Source organism: Ranitomeya imitator, chromosome 5 (genome assembly GCF_032444005.1).
Source record: "Ranitomeya imitator isolate aRanImi1 chromosome 5, aRanImi1.pri, whole genome shotgun sequence".
Classification (NCBI taxonomy): Eukaryota; Metazoa; Chordata; class Amphibia; order Anura; family Dendrobatidae; genus Ranitomeya; species Ranitomeya imitator.
Window position 1 is genome coordinate 248876376 of NC_091286.1, and position 19760 is coordinate 248896135.

General features: G+C 45.2%; 1 protein-coding gene across 2 annotated transcripts in view; it reads right to left on the reverse strand.

Moving 5' to 3' along the window:
* Positions 1-19760, reverse strand: part of LAMA2 (laminin subunit alpha 2) — a 1496617-nt gene that overhangs the window by 98475 nt on the left and 1378382 nt on the right. For both annotated transcript variants that reach the window (XM_069726054.1, XM_069726053.1), the window contains one exon: positions 7602-7722. In XM_069726054.1, the coding sequence (XP_069582155.1) occupies positions 7602-7722 (121 nt within the window). The remainder of the gene's footprint in view (positions 1-7601; positions 7723-19760) is intronic.

A 19760-nucleotide genomic window follows, 5' to 3' on the forward strand; every position in this document is an offset into this window, starting at 1 on the left:
CCATCTTTTTTAGCAACAAAAAAGAGCCCCGCTCCCAATGGTGAAGAAGATGGCGAATATGCCCTTTCTCCAAAGACTCCTTAATATAGCTCCGCATAGCGGTATGTTCAGGCACAGACAGGTTGAAAAGTCGACCCTTAGGAAACTTGCAGCCTGGAATCAAGTCAATAGCACAATCGCAGTCGCTGTGCGGTGGAAGGAAACTGGACTTGGGCTCATTGAATACATCCTGAAAATCAGACAAAAACTCTGGAATTTCAGAAGAGGAAGAATAGGAGATTGACATCAAAGGAACATCATTATGAACCCCCTGACAACCCCAATTAGTCACAGACATGGACTTCCAATCCAACACAGGATTATGTACCTGCAACCACGGAAAACCCAGCACGATAGCATCATGCAAATTATGCAACACCAGAAATCGACAATCTTCCTGATGGGCTGGCGCCATGCGCATGGTCACCTGTGTCCAAAACTGGGGCTTATTTTTAGCCAAGGGTGTAGCATCAATGCCCCTTAAAGGAATAAGGTTCTGCAAAGGCTGCAAGGGAAAACCACAACACCTGGCAAACTCAAAGTCCATTAAGTTCAAGGCGGTGCCTGAATCCACAAACGCCATGACAGAAAATGATGACAATGAGCAGATCAAGGACATGGATAACAGAAATTTAGGTTGTACAGTACTGATGGTAAATGAACTAGCGTTCCTCTTTGTCCGCTTAGGGCAGACTGAAATGACATGAGAAGCGTCGCCACAATAATAACACAACCTATTCTGACGTCTGAATCCTTGTTGTTCTGTTTTAGACAGAATCCTATCACACTGCATTGGCTCAGGAGTCTGCTCTGAGAACAATGCCACAGCGTGCACAGTTCTGCGCTCCCGTAAGCGCCGGTCAATCTGAATGGCCAGAGACATAGAATCACTCAGACCGGAAGGCATGGGAAACCCCACCATAACATCTTTAATGGATTCAGAAAGACCCTTTCTGAAAATTGCCGCCAAAGCATCATTATTCCATTTAGTCAACACAGACCATTTTCTGAATTTCTGACAATACAATTCTGCCGCCTCTTGACCCTGAGACAGGGCCAACAAGGTCTTCTCAGCTTGATCCACGTAATTAGGTTCATCATTTAATAATCCTAAAGCCTGAAAAAAGGAGTCTACATTAAGCAAAGCCGGATTCCCAGATTCCAGGGAAAACGCCCAATCCTGCGGGTCGCCACGCAGCAGGGAGATGACGATTTTAACCTGCTGAATGGAATCACCAGAGGATCGAGGTCTCAGAGCAAAAAATAGTTTACAGTTGTTTTTAAAACTCAAAAATTTGGACCTGTCTCCAAAAAACAAATCAGGAGTAGGAATCTTCGGCTCTAAAACAGGAGTTTGAACAATATAATCAGAAATACCCTGTACCCTAGCAGCAAGCTGGTCTACACGAGAAACTAATTCCTGAACATCCATGCTTGCACAAGGCTCCTCAGCCACCCAGAGATAAAGAGGGAAGAGAAGATAAAGCAGACTGAAGAAAAAAAAATGGCTCAACACCCTTCTTCTGAGATGCATTTAACTCATTATTGGCCAGTTGTACTGTTATGATCCGGTGACCTTGGAGCAACATGAAAACTTTCACTGGAGTAGGTGGTAACTATACTGACCGCAAATCCTGATCTTAACACCTCAACTAGAAGTAGCCGTGGGGTGTACCTAACAAGCCCTAGACACCCCGTCACAGCCGGAGGACTAAATACCCCTAAAGAATGAAATAGGAATACTATCTTGCCTCAGAGCAGAACCCCAAAGGATAGGCAGCCCCCCACAAATATTGGCTGTGAGTAGGAGAGGAAAGACACACACAGTCAGAAAACAGGATTTAGCACAAGAGGCCGCTCTAGCTAAAATAGGAAAGGATAGGACAGAGTTCTGTGCGGTCAGTATTAAAACCCTTCCAAAAATATCCACAGCAGATTATACAAAAATTCCTCCATCTAACTAAAGACGTGGAACGTATATCTGCAACTCCAGAGACTACTAAACTCAGAGCAGGAACACAATCAAAAACAAGCACACAGCTTGTGTGCCATAGAAAAAGAAACAGACACTTATCTTTGCTGAATTGGCAGCTAAGCAGGAGAAGCCAGACAGAGATCAAATCCTTCCCAAGAAACATTGACAACTGGCAAGGACTAAAGAGTCCTGCAAACCTAAATACTCCAGTCAGAACTGCAATCAGTAGATACACATGTCCAGGACTGCAGCCCAGAGACAACAGCATTACCACCTACAACCCTTGGAGGGAGCCCAAAAGCAGAATTCACAACAGCCCTGCATCTGATGATCACCAGAAGGTAGAAAAGACAGAACTGCCTATAAATTGTATACAAATACACTGCCAACAAAATCTATAACATTGTGTTATTAGGGACATAGTCACAGGGGAGAGTCTCATCACAAAAATTTAAGTAAAGCCATGTTTGCTCTAGGTACTGCTTAACACCAGAACAAATCTTGGAAAGAAGCAGGACATGGTGCTTATTGGCCCTTATATCCTATTCTTGACACATATGATAACTCAATTCTATGAGTGAAAAAGGGAATCTCTATACAGATTCTTACTACTCAGTAAAATGAATAATACAGTAAACTGAGCTTAGATGGTTCTAATGAAGATAAAAATGCTAAGGTTGGTGATGATATTTATAATTATAATTATTAATGCCATCCATTATTTAGTGACCTTGATCTGTACAAGAATACAGAGTCAATCATTGTCCCAATATAGTAAATATACCACACAGAGTAAATTAATAAAAGCCTATTGGAAAAGAATGATTGCGTCTGCATAAGTAGATACATGACAGTGCTATCTTATTATTTGTTGCTTATAATAAAGTTGTTTTACAACCTTCATCAGAAACCTAATCCATAAACTATGTGAAATGATCTCTGCTGAAAAGAATACAGATATTATAGTAATGCTGTAAACCGGCTGCGAATGAGATGTAACAGGATTATAAATCTCTGTTTTGTTTTTTTTCAAAGAAGTTCAGTCTGAAAAATAAGTTTAATTAACTACTGCAAGAGTTATTGGATTATACTAACAGAAAGTCCAAGCAGATCTTTAAGCTATGCTGTGTCTTCCAAGCATCTTGGAAAATCATGTTTTAATCAGTGTTTCTTTTAATTTTATTTTACATCTTACTTCAGATTTCCAGATGTAATTGCTTCTGACCATCTTAGTGTTCTTTTTTTATTTTTTACTCTTGCATAAAAACATTTAGCATCATCAACACCATAGGAAATGGTAGCTAAAATTTAATTTGAGTATGGGTGCAGTTCCCTCCTTGTCTTTGCATTGCTTCAGCACTCCAACAGTATACCACAATCCGATGTAGGTCTTATGTGGAATTAGGTGTGCACTCTGATCTCCTATCCCTATACTGTAAAATCCTAAAATGGTATTACTTGGACATCCCTCAATTTTTAAAATGGCTATGATAGGCCCCTGATTGGCTACTTTAGACTGTGTGATATGATAGCTGTAAGGCATTATGGGGAACACTGTGCTGCTACCCCGTACACTTTTAGCCTGGTCTCTGAGTCTTCAACAGTGTATTAAGGGCACCATTATTTATTTTGGCAATCCTTGTGAACCAAATTGCAAAGTGTTATAATTCATGGGACCTGTAAATCTAAGGAGATTCGACTTGAAGTCTATCCTACGTGGATTGATGAACTCATCTGATACCTATAAATCAATGTCTGTTGAAGAAAAACACATCAAAATGACAAAGCTTACAATAGCATCTTAAAACCTAACACAATCCAAATCATACATCACTGTGAGTTTTGGTCATTCTCATAAAACTGCACTTCTGCTGCATACATGAGATATTATACGCTAACTCTCTACAAAAGGATAGTTTGAGCTTCATATTCTATGCCCTGTATGTATAAGGAAAAGTATGAGAGTATTTTTGGCAGTCTATCTTTTTATAGCGATATTAGTTTTAACAGATTTATGCTTAAAGCTTTTGTAAAATTTTTATTTTTGCCTCAGGCCGGTTTCACATTCGCGTTTTGCTGATCTGCGGAGGGCTGCGGACTTTCTCCATGAGGCCCCGCCCTCGGTCTCACCTCTGCCGCTAGCTCCGCCTACTTCTGCATGCGGCATGCATGTGGCCTGCGTACCTATCTTTAACATTAGGTACACAGGTCGTGCCGCTATATGCGGATGCTTCCGCATGCATCGTTTTGACAATGCGGTGACCAGCGTAGGACGCAGCTTGTAGCAATTTTTTTTTTCTCCACATCATCAAAACGATGCATGCGGAAGCATCCGCATACAGCTGCACGACCTGCGTACCTAATCTTAAAGATAGGTACGCAGGCCGCATGCCGGGCGCATGCAGAAGTAGGCGGAGCTAGCGGTGGAGGTGCGGCTGAGGGCGGGGCTTCACGGAGGAAGTTCGCAGCCCTCCGCAGATCAGCAAAATGCTAGTGTGAAACTAGCCTAATAAATAAAAAAACAAATATCATGTCTTGATAGAAAAATAATTTAATGCTTTTTTAGCTCTGGAAACTAAACTTCAAATCTTCAAAACACAAATTTGTCAGATATTGTGTAAAATTGTCTAGGCCTTCAAAGACCCTTTTTTTCTTTGAGATTTGTGATGAAGAGCATTGCTTAGAAACTCTACATTAAATATAGCAGCTCGTCAAGACTTGTGTTTATTTCTAGATGTGTTTTTCACGTTTGCTGGGTAAGTTTCTCTTCAAATACCATTAGCAAGTCGTGGGGTTAGGATGACTTCCTCCAGTGGTCTAATAAATAGGTCTGACTGGTTTGGTTCAGAACGAGCATCTTGCACAAGAAAATCATAGCTTAGGGAGCTTTCTACTTGAAAGGGAGTAAGAAGCATTGTGCAGGTGTAGGACAGGACCTTTAGAAAGTAGCACAAAATTGTTGAAGCTTTTGATTACTAATAATGACTTTGATTGAAACCTGCTTGATGATACTGACATATTACCACCGTTGGACGTCTTCGTATTTCATGGAGGTTCAATTACAAATTTTAGTCCATTAGATGACATAAATGCTTTGTACTGAAGTTATTGATGGAGGTGTTAGATATTTAACAAAAGTGTCCCAAAGGAAATATTTTCCTATGCTTTCTCTCAATGTATGGTATCTACAATACTGCATATTCTATTACATAGATCTATACGATAATGAATAAGGACTAAGTCTGAAATGAATCACAGGCAGTTTGAATCAGAGACTGACTCCATCGTTGAAAGTATATTAATGTTTCATTCTGAAGTGCTATGTCTAAGAACATGTAATGCTTGAAACGTGTTGGACAAGTGTTTATATTTTTAATCTTTCCTATATATTTTAGGGATATCAATAATGTTTTTAACCCCTATCTGACCTCGGACGGGATAGTACGTCTGAGGTCAGATCCCCTGCTTTGATGCAGGGCTCCGCGGTGAGCCCGCATCAAAGCCGGGACATGCCAGCTGTTTTGAACAGCTGACATGTGCCCGTAATAGGCGCGAGCAGAATTGCGATCTGCCCGCACCTATTAACTAGTTAAATGCCGCTGTCAAACGCAGACAGCGGCATTTAACTACCGCATCCGGCCGGGCGGCCGGAAATGACGTCATCGCCGACCCCCGTCACATGATCGGGGGTCGGCGATGCTTCTCCATTGTAACCATAGAGGTCCTTGAGACCTCTATGGTTACTGATCATCGGTGGCTGTGAGCGCCACCCTGTGGTCGGCGCTCACAGCACACCTCCATTTCTGCTACATAGCAGCAATCAGCAGATCGCTGCTATGTAGCAGAGCCGATCGCGTTGTGCCTGCTTCTAGCCTCCTATGGAGGCTATTGAAGCATGGCAAAAGTAAAAAAAAAAAGTTAAAAAAAATGTGAAAAAAATAAAAAAAATATAAAAGTTTAAATCACCCCCCTTTCGCCCCAATCAAAGTAAATCAATAAAAAAAAATCAAATCTACACATATTTGGTATCGCCACGCTCAGAATCACCCGATCTATCAATTAAAAAAAAGCATTAACCTGATCGCTAAACGGCGTAGCGAGAAAAAAATTCGAAACGCCAGAATTACGTTTTTTAGGTCGCCACGACATTGCATTAAAATGCAATAACGGGCGATCAAAAGAACGTATCTGCACCAAAATGCTATCATTAAAAACGTCATCTCAGCACGCAAAAAATAAGCCCTCAAACAATCCAAGATCACGAAAAATGGAGACGCTACGAGTATCGGAATATGGCGCTTTTTTTTTTTTTTTAGCAAAGTTTGGAATTTTTTTTCACCACTTAGATAAAAAATAACCTAGTCATGTTTGGTGTCTACGAACTCGTACTGACCTGGAGAATCATAATGGCAGGTTAGTTTTAGCATTTAGTGAACCTAGCAAAAAAGCCAAACAAAAAACAAGTGTGGGATTGCACTTTTTTTGCAATTTCACCGCACTTGGAATTTTTTTCCCATTTTCTAGTACACGACATGCTACAACCAATGATGTTGATCAAAGGTACAACTCGTCCCACAAAAAATAAGCCCTCACATGGCCAAATTCACGGAAAAATAAAAAAGTTATGGCTCTGGGAAGGAGGGGAGTGAAAAACGAACACGGAAAAACGAAAAATCCCAGGTCATGAAGGGGTTAAGAAAGATTATTTCCTCTGTAATGGCTGAATATCTCACTTCCTATATAAGTGTTTTTACCTGGGAAACGTCTCATGGTCTCTTCCGTGAACCTTCCCCCCGCTAGGATTATTCAATTACCTGCACTGGTAAGCTGATGTTATCTTTTATCCTTAGCTTAAGTTTGAATCAGAGAGTCTCCATCATTGCATATATTTATGTTTAATTCTGAAATGTTTTGTCATATCAGAGGAAAACTACTTTTAGCATGGAGCTTGGAACCGAATGCGTAAGATAATTAGACCTGGCTCTGCTTTCATATTTTCAGGAATCCGGCAAAAATATCTAGAAACCCTAAACATTGCCTAATTTGGCACACATGAAAAAAACACAGGTGAGCACACAAAAATAGACTTCAAAAAGGCACAAATGGAAATATGAATTTCGTGAAAATAAAAAAAAGGTGCAGGACACAACACTTGACAACAATAGGTGCTAATGCAATAATAAATAACTATTGTTCTTTATTACCTACTTTTAAAATACATTGTAAGATCAAAATTGCAGACATACAAAGATAAAAATATAGACATATAGAAATCTATCCTTAGGATATTTAATGTCTGATCGTCAGAGGTCGAACACTCGGCACCCCCAGCGATTCTCGGTGTTGGTCGCTGGCCGGAAGAACTCGCTTGTGGAGATTGTTGTGTTTTGGTAGTGGCTGAGGCTTGGTACTGCACATCCGCCTCCTATTGATTTGAATAGAATGTGAATGTGTAGTACAAAGCCTCCTCCATTACCAGAAGATGGCCATCTCAGCAAGTGAGGACTTCCAGCTGCCTAAGGATAGGTAATCAATGAAAAAGTAGTGGACAACCTCGTTAAGAAAAACGTGATGCAGACAAACCTACCTCAGTAGCACAACCTTTAGTTAATCCTATGTAATCAGAGCTGCTAAGTAAGTTGTATGGTGTTCTGGAGACTTCAATATCCTTCAGACAGCCAGCATATTTCTTTAGATTAACCTCTGGCCTAAAGAGAAAAAAAATAATATTAATTTGCCAATTAATATTTCTATACAAAACCTCAGGAAAATGCATGCTGTATTATCTCCAAATATTATTCTGGCTTCATTCAGTATTTGCAACTTTCCTCCTTTGACTATACATGTCAATTTATAAGATGAAAAAAAGGATAAAAGGATAGCGTGACAAATTTTGTGCAACTCACTATACATGTCAGATTTTCGCTTCTTTACATATTGGCATGGGATTTAAACATATACATAAGTGTAATGTACCTGAAAATAAAGACTTTACAGTTTCTTTTGATTCCCTTCTTAGGCAGAAAAAAGTCTAACCCACACATGGTACATACTATGAACTATTTTTATGGAATTAGAGTTTAATACTTATAGCGCTAAGCAGTTAGAACATTTGTCTGGTTTAGAAAAATAATTTAGACAAGGCGGCTATCCAGGGCCATATTTAGAGTTTATGCTGCACTAGGCACTTTTAGTGCTGCCTCCCCCATTGGTGAGTATGACACTATTGGCAGTGACTTTGGCAAGGATCGCTGATGTGAAAGGAGCCTTTTGCAGCAGTTCCGGCAGTTTTTCCGCATCTGCCACGTAACAGATCACTTACGGCAACACTGCGTTCGGCCTCATTCATTCCCTATGGGATTTGCGGACATTTGTGGCACTTGACGCGATCTGGCAAATGCGGTATCATACCTCTCAAATTTTGAAGAAGGAAAAGAGGGTCAAAATTTGCAGCATGCGACGTGCGCCGCGGCAAATTTTAGGCCATGCCTCTGACCACACCCATTTCACAACTAGTCACACCCATATCCACACCCCAACCACACCCATTTAGTACTGCTGATCACACTGTTTCATAAACAATAATTATAAACAAAAAAATATGACCACACATTGCTCCATACTGTATAACGACCCCACATGATGCTCCATACTGTATAATGGCCCCACATGATGCTGCATACAGTATAATTGCCACACAGTGCTCTATACTGTATAATGGCTCCACATGATGCTCCATACTGTATAATGGCCACATAGTGCTCTATACTGTATAATGACCACACATGATACTCCATACTGTATAATGGCCACACATGATGCTCCATACTGTATAATGGCCACACAGTGCACCTTACTGTATAATGACCACCCAGTGTTCCATACTGTATAATGACCACACAGTGCTCTATACTGTATAATGGCCACACATGACGCTCCATACTGTATAATGGACACATAGTGCTCTATACGGTATAATGGCCACACATGATGCTCCATACTGTATAATGGCCCTACATGATGTTCAATACTGTATAATGGCCACACATGATGCTCCATACTGTATAATGGCCACACAGTGCTCTGTATGGTATAATGGCCACACATGATGCTCCATACTGTATAATAACCCCGCATAATGCTCCATACTGTATAATGGCCACACATGATGCTCCATACTGTATAATAGCCACATATGATGCTCCATACTGTATAATGCCGCCCCTCTCATCTTCTATGCATGGCTCATCTCTCCCTCCCATCTTGTATGCATGGCTCATCTCCCCCCTTCCATCTTGTATGCATGGCTCATCGCCCCCCTCCCATCCTGTATGCATGGCTCATCTACCCCCCTCCCATCCTGTGTGCATGGCTCATCTCACCCCCCATCCTGTGTGAATGGCTCATCTCACCCCCCCTCCCATCCTGTGTGAATAGCTCTTCTCGCCCCCCTCCGATCCTGTATGTATGGCTCATCTCCCCCCTCCCATCCTGTGTGCATGGCTCATCTCTCCCCCGATCCCGTGTGCATGGCTCATCTCACCCCCTCTCATATGCATGGCTCATCTCACTCCCCCTCCTCCCATCCTATATGCATGGCTCATCTCACACCCCTCCCATCCTGTATGCATGGCTCATCTCCCCCCTCGCATCCTGTATTCATGGCTCATCTCTACCCCCTCCCATCCTCTATGCATGGCTCATCTCCCCCCATCCTGTGTGCATGGCTCATCTCACCCCCCTCCTGTATGCATGGATCATCTCACCCCCTCCCATCCTGTATGCATGGCTCATCTCACCCCCCTCCCATCCTGTGTGCATGGCTCATCTCACCCCTCTCCCATCCTGTATGCATGGTTCATCTCACCCCCTCCCACCCTCTGTGCATGGCTCATCTCCCCCTCCCATCTTGTGTGCATGGCTCATCTCACCCCCTCCCATCCTGTATGCATGGCTCATCTCACCCCTCTCCCATCCTCTATGCATGGCTCATCTCCCCTCTCCCATCTTGTGTGCATGGCTCATCTCACCCCCCTCCCATCCTCTATGCATGGCTCATCTCACCCCCTCCCATCCTGTATGCATGGCTCATCTCACCCCCCTCCCTTCCTGTATGCTTGGCTCATCTCACCCCCCTCCCATCCTGTATACATGGCTCATCTCACCCCTCTCCCATCCTGTGTGCATGGAACATCTCACCCCCCTCCAATCCTGTATGCATGGCTCATCTCCCCCCTCCTATCCTGTATGCATGGCTCATCTCACCCCCCTCCCATCCTGTATGCATGGCTCATCTCACCCCCTCCCATCCTCTATGTATGGCTCATCTCCCCCTCCCATCTTGTGTGCATTGCTCATCTCACCCCCTCCCATCCTGTATGCATGGCTCATCTCCCCCCTCCCATCCTGTGTGCATGGCTCATCTCTCCCCCCATCCCGTGTACATGGCTCATCTCACCCCCTCTCATATGCATGGCTCATCTCACGCCCCCTCCTCCCATCCTATATGCATGGCTCATCTCACCCCCCTCCCATCCTGCATGCATGGCTCATCTCCCCCCTCGCATCCTGTATTCATGGCTCATCTCTCCCCATCCTGTGTGCATGGCTCATCTCACCCCCCTCCTCTATGCATGGCTCATCTCTCCCCATCCTGTGTGCATGGCTCATCTCACCCCCCTCCTGTATGCATGGATCATCTCACCCCCTCCCATCCTGTATGCATGGCTCATCTCACCCCCCTCCCATCCTGTGTGCATGGCTCATCTCACACCTCTCCCATCCTGTATGCATGGCTCATCTCACCCCTTCCCACCCTCTGTGCATGGCTCATCTCCCCCTCCCATCTTGTGTGCATGGCTCATCTCACCCCCCTCCCAACCTGTATGCATGGCTCATCTCACCCCTCTCCCATCCTCTATGCATGGCTCATCTCCCCTCTCCCATCTTGTGTGCATGGCTCATCTCACCCCCCTCCCATCCTCTATGCATGGCTCATCTCACCCCCCTCCCTTCCTGTATGCATGGCTCATCTCACCCCCTCCCATCCTGTATACATGGCTCATCTCACCCCCCTCCCATCCTCTATGCATGGCTCATCTCACCCCCCTCCCTTCCTGTATGCATGGCTCATCTCACCCCCTCCCATCCTGTATACATGGCTCATCTCACCCCCCTCCCTTCCTGTATGCATGGCTCATCTCACCCCCTCCCATCCTGTATATATGGCTCATCTCACCCCCCTCCCATCCTCTATGCATGGCTCATCTCACCCCCCTCCCTTCCTGTATGCATGGCTCATCTCACCCCTCTCCCATCCTCTATGCATGGCTCATCTCCCCTCTCCCATCTTGTGTGCATGGCTCATCTCACCCCCCTCCCATCCTCTATGCATGGCTCATCTCACCCCCCTCCCTTCCTGTATGCATGGCTCATCTCACCCCCTCCCATCCTGTATACATGGCTCATCTCACCCCTCTCCCATCCTGTGTGCATGGATCATCTCACCCCCCTCCAATCCTGTATGCATGGCTCATCTCCCCCCTCCCATCCTGTATGCATGGCTCATCTCACCCCCCTCCCATCCTGTATGCATGGCTCATCTCACCCCCTCCATCCTCTATGTATGGCTCATCTCCCCCTCCCATCTTGTGTGCATGGCTCATCTCACCCCCACATCCTGTATGCATGGCTCATCTCACCCCCCCATCCTCTATGCATGGCTCATCTCACCCCCTCCCATCCTGTATGCATGGCTCATCTCACCCCCCTCCCATCCTGTGTGCATGGCTCATCTCACCCCCCTCCCACCCTCTGTGCATGGCTCATCTCCCCCCTCCCATCTTGTGTGCATGGCTCATCTCACCCCCCTCCCATCCTGTATGCATGGCTCATCTCACCCCTCTCCCATCCTCTATGCATGGCTCATCTCCCCCCATCTTGTGTGCATGGCTCATCTCCCCCCTCCAATCTTGTGTGCATGGCTCATCTCACCCCCCTCCCATCCTGTATGCATGGCTTATCTCACCCCCCTCCCATCCTGTATGCATGGCTCATCTCACCCCCTCTAATCCTATATGCATGGCTCATCTCACCCCCCTCCCATCCTGTATGCATGGCTCATCTCACCCCCCTCCCATCCTGTGTGCATGGCTCATCTCACCCCCCTCCCATCTGTGTGCATGGCTCATCTCCCCCCTCCAATCCTGTGTGCATGGCTCATCTCACCCCCCTCCAATCCTGTATGCATGGCTCATCTCCCCCCTCCCATCCTGTATGCATGGCTCATCTCACCCCCCCATCCTGTGTGCATTGCTAATCTTCTCCCTCCCATCCTGTGTGCATGGCTCATCTCACCCCACCTTCCCATCCTGTGTGCATGACTCATCTCACCCCCCATCCTGTGTACATGGCTCATCTCACCTCCCTTCCCATCCTGTATGCATTACTCATCTCCCCCCTCCCATCCTGTGTGCATGGCTCATCTCACCCCCCTCCCATCCTGTATGCATGGCTCAGCTCCCTCCTCCCATCTTGCATGGCTCAGCTCCCCGTCCTCCTTCATCCTCCCCCCGTCCTCCCTGGCTGTCATACTCACTTTTCCCACAACGCACCGAACATCCCTCAATCTCTATCCCAGCGCAGCACCTTCTTCCTGCGTGAGCGGTCACGTGGTACCGCTCATTAAGGTCATGAATATGTTTCCATATTCATCACCTTAATGAGCGGTACCACGTGACCGCTCACACAGGATTAGCTGCTGGCGCTGAGACCAGGCATCGCTGGAGTAGGGTGAGTATGATGTCTTCAGGTGGTTTGGCGGCCGTGGGGGCAGTCGGTCAGAAGATGACCCCGGACTTTAATAAAAAAAAACAGAAAAAAACTTGCTTGGGTGCCGCTCCCCAGCATCCTCCCGCCCTAGGCACGTGCCCTCAAGTGCCTAGAGGCAAATACGACCCTGGGGCAATCATTAAGTTTCCCTATCCTTTACTAAAGCACAAGATGGATTCATACAGCATTATTTTCTACAGTATCATATACAGATTGCCCACTGTTGTTGATATACATCATGTACAGTTGAAACCAGAAGTTTACAAACACTATATAAAAAGACACATATCCATGTTCTTCTCAATATCTGACATGAAATCAGAGTAAACCTTTCCCGTTTTAGGTCACTTAGGATTACCATAATTATTAACATTTGCCAAATGCCAGAATAATGAGAGATAGAGAATGTTTTAAGACAGTTTAATTACTGATGAATGGTGGATCTGCAGGGAAACTTGAAGTATTTGTAATTCTGGGGGCCTGTAATTACAAAGGGGTTGCCCAAAGTGGAAAACACAAATAATGGGAATCTCTCACCAGGGTTATGCTACTTCATCTAAGAATAGCATAATATACTGGCAGTTACCATGATACTAGTGATGTATCACTTTACAGTGTGTTGCAGTTTTGATTACATATTGTATTCTCTGCTGTAGATCTACCAGTTCTCCTAATGCTGAGCTCTGTACAATCTAACCTATACCACTGATATGCGGCTTTCTGTGTATACTGTGCATTTACAGAAAGTTGCCAATCAGTGGTGACTGTGTGGTTGAACTATCTAGCAGAAGACCAAGTAGTCCTCTAATGATATCTCCTGGTGCTGATAAAATAGTGATTGTATAAATACTACACCAAGCAGACCAATAAGTGACACATCACAGAAATTATGGTATCTGCCCTCAGATTATGCTGCTCTCAGATTAGGTGGTAAAAACCTTGTAACAGATTTCCTTTAAATAAATTATTTTATCTATGGATTCCATCTATAGTATATTGGATAATAGAGGAAATTATTCTCATTAATGATTGGTATACAGACTAGCACGGCAGGTGCAGGAAGGTATGGCTGGTATACAGACTGGTATGGCAGGTGCATGTAGACAGGGCTGGTATACTGGAAAATACAACTGTGATACAGGCAAGCATTGATAGACAGGATGGGTTAACTTAAATAGGAGCACGGGAGACCCGAGAACTAGCAAGCATGCAGACAACTGACTAAGCACATTGCTCAAAATAGGTGGATGCGCCTTAAATAATAAGTGTTTCCTGGGGCCACAGGTGCATGCACCCTAAGCACAGTGCCTGGAGACCTTTCATGCATGCACAGACCTCGGAAAGGAGCAGGAGGTGGAAGACTCACGGGCAGAGGGATGGGGCAATGAATGAGTTGGCATCTCTGCTGAGGAATTGGAGGATGGGAAGCTGTTGTGAATTCTGTGGCTGAGTTCACTTCTGTGGTCACAAGTGGTATTGCAGTCTCTGGGCTTCCTCCCTCAGGTGTTTTGGTGAGCTCGTTGGCTGCCTTGCTATTTAGCTCCACCTGAGTCTGTCTTCCTTGCTCCTTGTCAATGTTCCAGTGTTGGATCTGAGCTACTGCATCTTTCCTTGGGCCTGCTGCTCTGCTAGATAAGTGCTTCTAGTTTGTTTTCTGTTTTTTCTGTCCAGCTTGCTATTATCTTTTGCTGGAAGCTCTGAGAAGCAAAGGGGTGCACCGCCGTGCTGTTAGTTCGGCACGGTGGGTCTTTTTGCCCCTTTGCGTGGTTTTCGTTTTAGGGTTTTTTGTAGACTGCATAGTTCTCTTTGCTATCCTCGCTCTGTCTAGAATATCGGGCCTCACTTTGCTGAATCTATTTCATTCCTACGTTTTGTCTTTTCATCTTGCTAACAGTCATTATATGTGGGGGGCTGCCTATTCCTTTGGGGTATTTCTCTGAGGTAAGTCAGGCTTGTATTTCTATCTTCAGGCTAGTCAGCTCCTCAGGCAGTGCCGAGTTGCATAGGTAGTGATAGGCGCAATCCACTGCTGCTTATAGTTGTGTGAGGATAGATCAGGTACTGCAGTCTACAGAGATTCCACGTCTCAGAGCTCGTCCTATTGTTTTTGGTTATTGCCAGATCTCTGTATGTGCGCTGATTACTGCACGCTGTGTTGCCTGATTGCCAGCCATAACAGTACAAGGAGCCAAACCAATGATTCCCAATAGAGGGAAAAAAGAAATCCTGACATCATTTTTTTTTCTTAGCTCTGTCTTCAGTCTTTTTTTTCCCCTAGACATTAGAGTGCTTCAGGACACAGCTGTGGACATGGATATTCAGGCTCTGTGCTCCTCAATGGATAATCTCGTTGTAAATGTACAAAAGATTCAAGATACTATTGATCAGAAATCGATGCTAGAACCAAGAATTCCGATTCCTGATTTGTTTTTTGGTGACAGAACTAAGTTCCTGAGCTTCAGAAATAATTGTAAGCTATTTTTGGCCTTGAAACCTCATTCTTCTGGTAATCCTATTCAATAGGTTTTGATTATTATTTCTTTTTTGCGCGGCGACCCACAGGACTGGGCGTTTTCTCTTGCACCAGGAGATTCTGCATTGAGTAATGTTGATGCATTTTTCCAGGCGCTGGGATTGCTTTACGATGAGCCTAATTCAGTGGATCAGGCTGAGAAAAATCTGCTGGCTTTATGCCAGGGTCAGGATGATGTAGAAGTATATTGTCAGAAATTTAGGAAGTGGTCAGTACTCACTCTGTGGAATGAATCTGCACTAGCGGCTTTGTTCAGAAAGGGTCTCTCTGAAGCTCTTAAGGATGTAATGGTGGGATTTCCTATGCCTGCTGGTTTGAATGAGTCTATGTCCTTGGCCATTCAGATCGGTCGTCGCTTGCGCGAGCGTAAATCTGTGCACCATCTGGCGGTATTGTCTGAGAGTAAACCTGAGCCTATGCAGTGCGACAGGACTATGACTAAAGTAGAACGGCAAGAACACAGACGTCTGAACAGACTGTGTTTCTATTGTGGTGATTCTACTCATGCTATTTCTAATTGTCCTAAACGCACTAGGCGGTTCGATAGCTCTGCCGTTATTGGTACTGTACAGTCCAAATTCCTTTTGTCCATTACCTTAATGTGCTCTTTGTCATCGTATTCTGTCATGGCGTTTGTGGATTCAGGCGCTGCCCTGAATCTGATGGATTTGGATTATGCTAAACGTTGTGGATTTTTCTTGGAGCCTTTGCGGTGTCCTATTCCGTTGAGAGGAATTGATGCTACACCTTTGGCCAAGAATAAGCCTCAGTACTGGGCCCAGCTGACCATGTGCATGGCTCCTGCACATCAGGAAGTTATTCGCTTTCTGGTACTGCATAATTTGCATGATGTGGTCGTGTTGGGGTTGCCATGGCTACAAACCCATAATCCAGTATTGGATTGGAACTCTATGTCGGTAACCAGCTGGGGTTGTCAGGGAGTACATGGTGATGTTCCATTTTTGTCTATTTCGTCATCCATTCCTTCTGACATCCCAGAGTTCTTGTCTGACTTTCAGGATGTATTTGAAGAGTCCAAGTCTGATGCCCTACCTCCGCATAGGAATTGTGATTGTGCTATCGATTTGATTCCTGGTAGTAAATTCCCTAAGGGTCGTTTATTTAATTTGTCCGTACCTGAACACACCGCTATGCGCAGTTATGTGAAGGAGTCCCTGGAGAAGGGACATATTCGCCCATCGTCGTCACCATTGGGAGCAGGGTTCTTTTTTGTAGCCAAGAAGGATGGTTCACTAAGACCGTGTATTGATTACCGCCTTCTTAATAAGATCACTGTTAAGTTTCAGTATCCCTTGCCATTGATTTCTGACTTGTTTGCTCGGATTAAGGGGGCTAGTTGGTTTACTAAGATTGATCTTCGTGGTGCGTATAATCTGGTGAGAATCAGGCAGGGAGATGAATGGAAAACGGCATTTAATACGCCCGAGGGTCATTTTGAGTATCTGGTGATGCCGTTCGGACTTGCCAATGCTCCATCTGTTTTTCAGTCTTTTATGCATGACATTTTCCGTGAGTATCTGGATAAATTCTTGATTGTTTACTTGGATGACATTTTGATCTTCTCAGATGATTGGGAGTCTCATGTGAAGCAAGTCAGAATGGTTTTCCAGGTACTGCGTGCTAATTCCTTGTTCGTGAAGGGATCAAAGTGTCTCTTCGGTGTGCAGAAAGTTTCATTTTTGGGGTTCATCTTTTCCCCTTCTACTATCGAGATGGATTCGGTTAAGGTTCAGGCCATCCAGGATTGGACTCAGCCGACATCTCTAAAAAGTCTGCAGAAATTCCTGGGCTTTGCTAATTTTTATCGTCGCTTCATCTGTAATTTTTCTAGCATTGCCAGACCATTGACCGATTTGACCAAGAAGGGTGCTGATTTGGTTAATTGGTCTTCTGCTGCCGTGGAAGCTTTTCAGGAGTTGAAGCGTCGTTTTTGCTGTGCCCCTGTGTTGTGTCAACCTGATGTTTCTCTTCCGTTCCAGGTCGAGGTTGATGCTTCTGAGATTGGTGCAGGGGCGGTTTTGTCACAGAGAGGTTCTGGTTGCTCAGTGTTCAAACCATGTGCTTTCTTTTCCAGGAAATTTTCTGCTGCTGAGCGTAATTATGATGTGGGCAACCGAGAGTTGCTGGCCATGAAGTGGGCATTCGAGGAGTGGCGTCATTGGCTTGAGGGTGCTAAGCATCGCGTGGTGGTATTGACTGATCATAAGAACCTTACTTATCTTGAGTCTGCCAAGCGCTTGAATCCTAGACAGGCCCGTTGGTCGTTATTTTTTGCTCGTTTTGATTTTGTGATTTCACACCTTCCGGGCTCTAAAAATGTGAAGGCGGATGCTCTGTCTAGGAGTTTTGTGCCCGACTCTCCGGGGTTATCTGAGCCGGCGAGTATCCTCAAGGAAGGAGTCATTGTGTCTGCCATCTCCCCTGATTTGCGGAGAGTGTTGCAGAAATTTCAGGCTAATAAACCTGATCGTTGTCCGGCCGAGAAACTGTTCGTCCCTGATAGGTGGACTAGTAAAGTTATCTCTGAACTTCATTGTTCGGTGCTGGCCGGTCATCCAGGAATCTTTGGTACCAGGGAGTTGGTTGCTAGACCCTTCTGGTGGCCATCTCTGTCACGGGATGTGCGTGCTTTTGTGCAGTCCTGTGGAATTTGTGCTAGGGCTAAGCCCTGCTGTTCACGTGCCAGTGGGTTGCTTTTGCCCTTGCCGGTCCCGAAGAGGCCTTGGACACATATTTCGATGGATTTCATTTCTGACCTTCCCGTTTCTCAAAAAATGTCGGTCATTTGGGTGGTCTGTGATCGCTTTTCTAAAATGGTCCATCTGGTGCCCTTGGTTAAATTGCCTTCCTCCTCTGATTTGGTGCCTTTGTTCTTCCAGCATGTGGTTCGTTTACATGGCATTCCTGAGAATATTGTTTCTGACAGAGGTTCCCAGTTTGTCTCGAGGTTCTGGCGAGCCTTTTGTGGTAGGATGGGCATTGACCTATCTTTCTCCTCGGCCTTCCATCCTCAGACTAATGGCCAGACCGAACGAACCAATCAGACCTTGGAAACATATCTGAGATGTTTTGTTTCCGCTGACCAGGATGATTGGGTGTCATTTTTGCCGTTGGCTGAGTTCGCCCTTAATAATCGGGCCAGCTCGGCTACCTTGGTCTCTCCATTTTTCTGCAATTCTGGGTTCCATCCTCGTTTCTCTTCAGGACAGGTTGAGTCTTCGGACTGTCCTGGTGTGGATTCTGTGGTGGACAGGTTGCAGCAGATCTGGACTCAGGTAGTGGACAATTTGACCTTGTCCCAGGAGAAGGCTCAGCTTTTCGCTAATCGCAGACGCCGTGTGGGACCCCGACTTCGTGTTGGGGATCTGGTTTGGTTATCTTCTCGTCATATTCCTATGAAGGTTTCCTCTCCTAAATTTAAACCTCGTTTTATTGGTCCGTATAGGATTTCTGAGATTCTCAATCCGGTGTCTTTTCGTCTGACCCTCCCAGACTCCTTTTCCATACATAATGTATTCCATAGGTCGTTGTTGAGGAGATACGTGGCACCTATGGTTCCATCTGTGGAGCCTCCTGCCCCTGTTTTGGTGGAGGGGGAATTGGAGTATATTGTGGAGAAGATTTTGGATTCTTGTGTCTCTAGACGGAAACTCCAGTATCTGGTCAAATGGAAGGGTTATGCTCAGGAAGATAATTCCTGGGTTTTTGCCTCTGATGTCCATGCCCCAGATCTTGTTCGTGCCTTTCATGTGGCTCATCCTGGTCGGCCTGGGGGTTCTGGTGAGGGTTCGGTGACCCCTCCTCAAGGGGGGGGTACTGTTGTGAATTCTGTGGCTGAGTTCACTTTTGTGGTCACAAGTGGTATTGCAGTCTCTGGGCTTCCTCCCTCAGGTGTTTTGGTGAGCTCGTTGGCTGCCTTGCTATTTAGCTCCACCTGAGTCTGTCTTCCTTGCTCCTTGTCAATGTTCCAGTGTTGGATCTGAGCTACTGCATCTTTCCTTGGGCCTGCTGCTCTGCTAGATAAGTGCTTCTAGTTTGTTTTCTGTTTTTTCTGTCCAGCTTGCTATTATCTTTTGCTGGAAGCTCTGAGAAGCAAAGGGGTGCACCGCCGTGCTGTTAGTTCGGCACGGTGGGTCTTTTTGCCCCTTTGCGTGGTTTTCGTTTTAGGGTTTTTTGTAGACTGCATAGTTCTCTTTGCTATCCTCGCTCTGTCTAGAATATCGGGCCTCACTTTGCTGAATCTATTTCATTCCTACGTTTTGTCTTTTCATCTTGCTAACAGTCATTATATGTGGGGGGCTGCCTATTCCTTTGGGGTATTTCTCTGAGGTAAGTCAGGCTTGTATTTCTATCTTCAGGCTA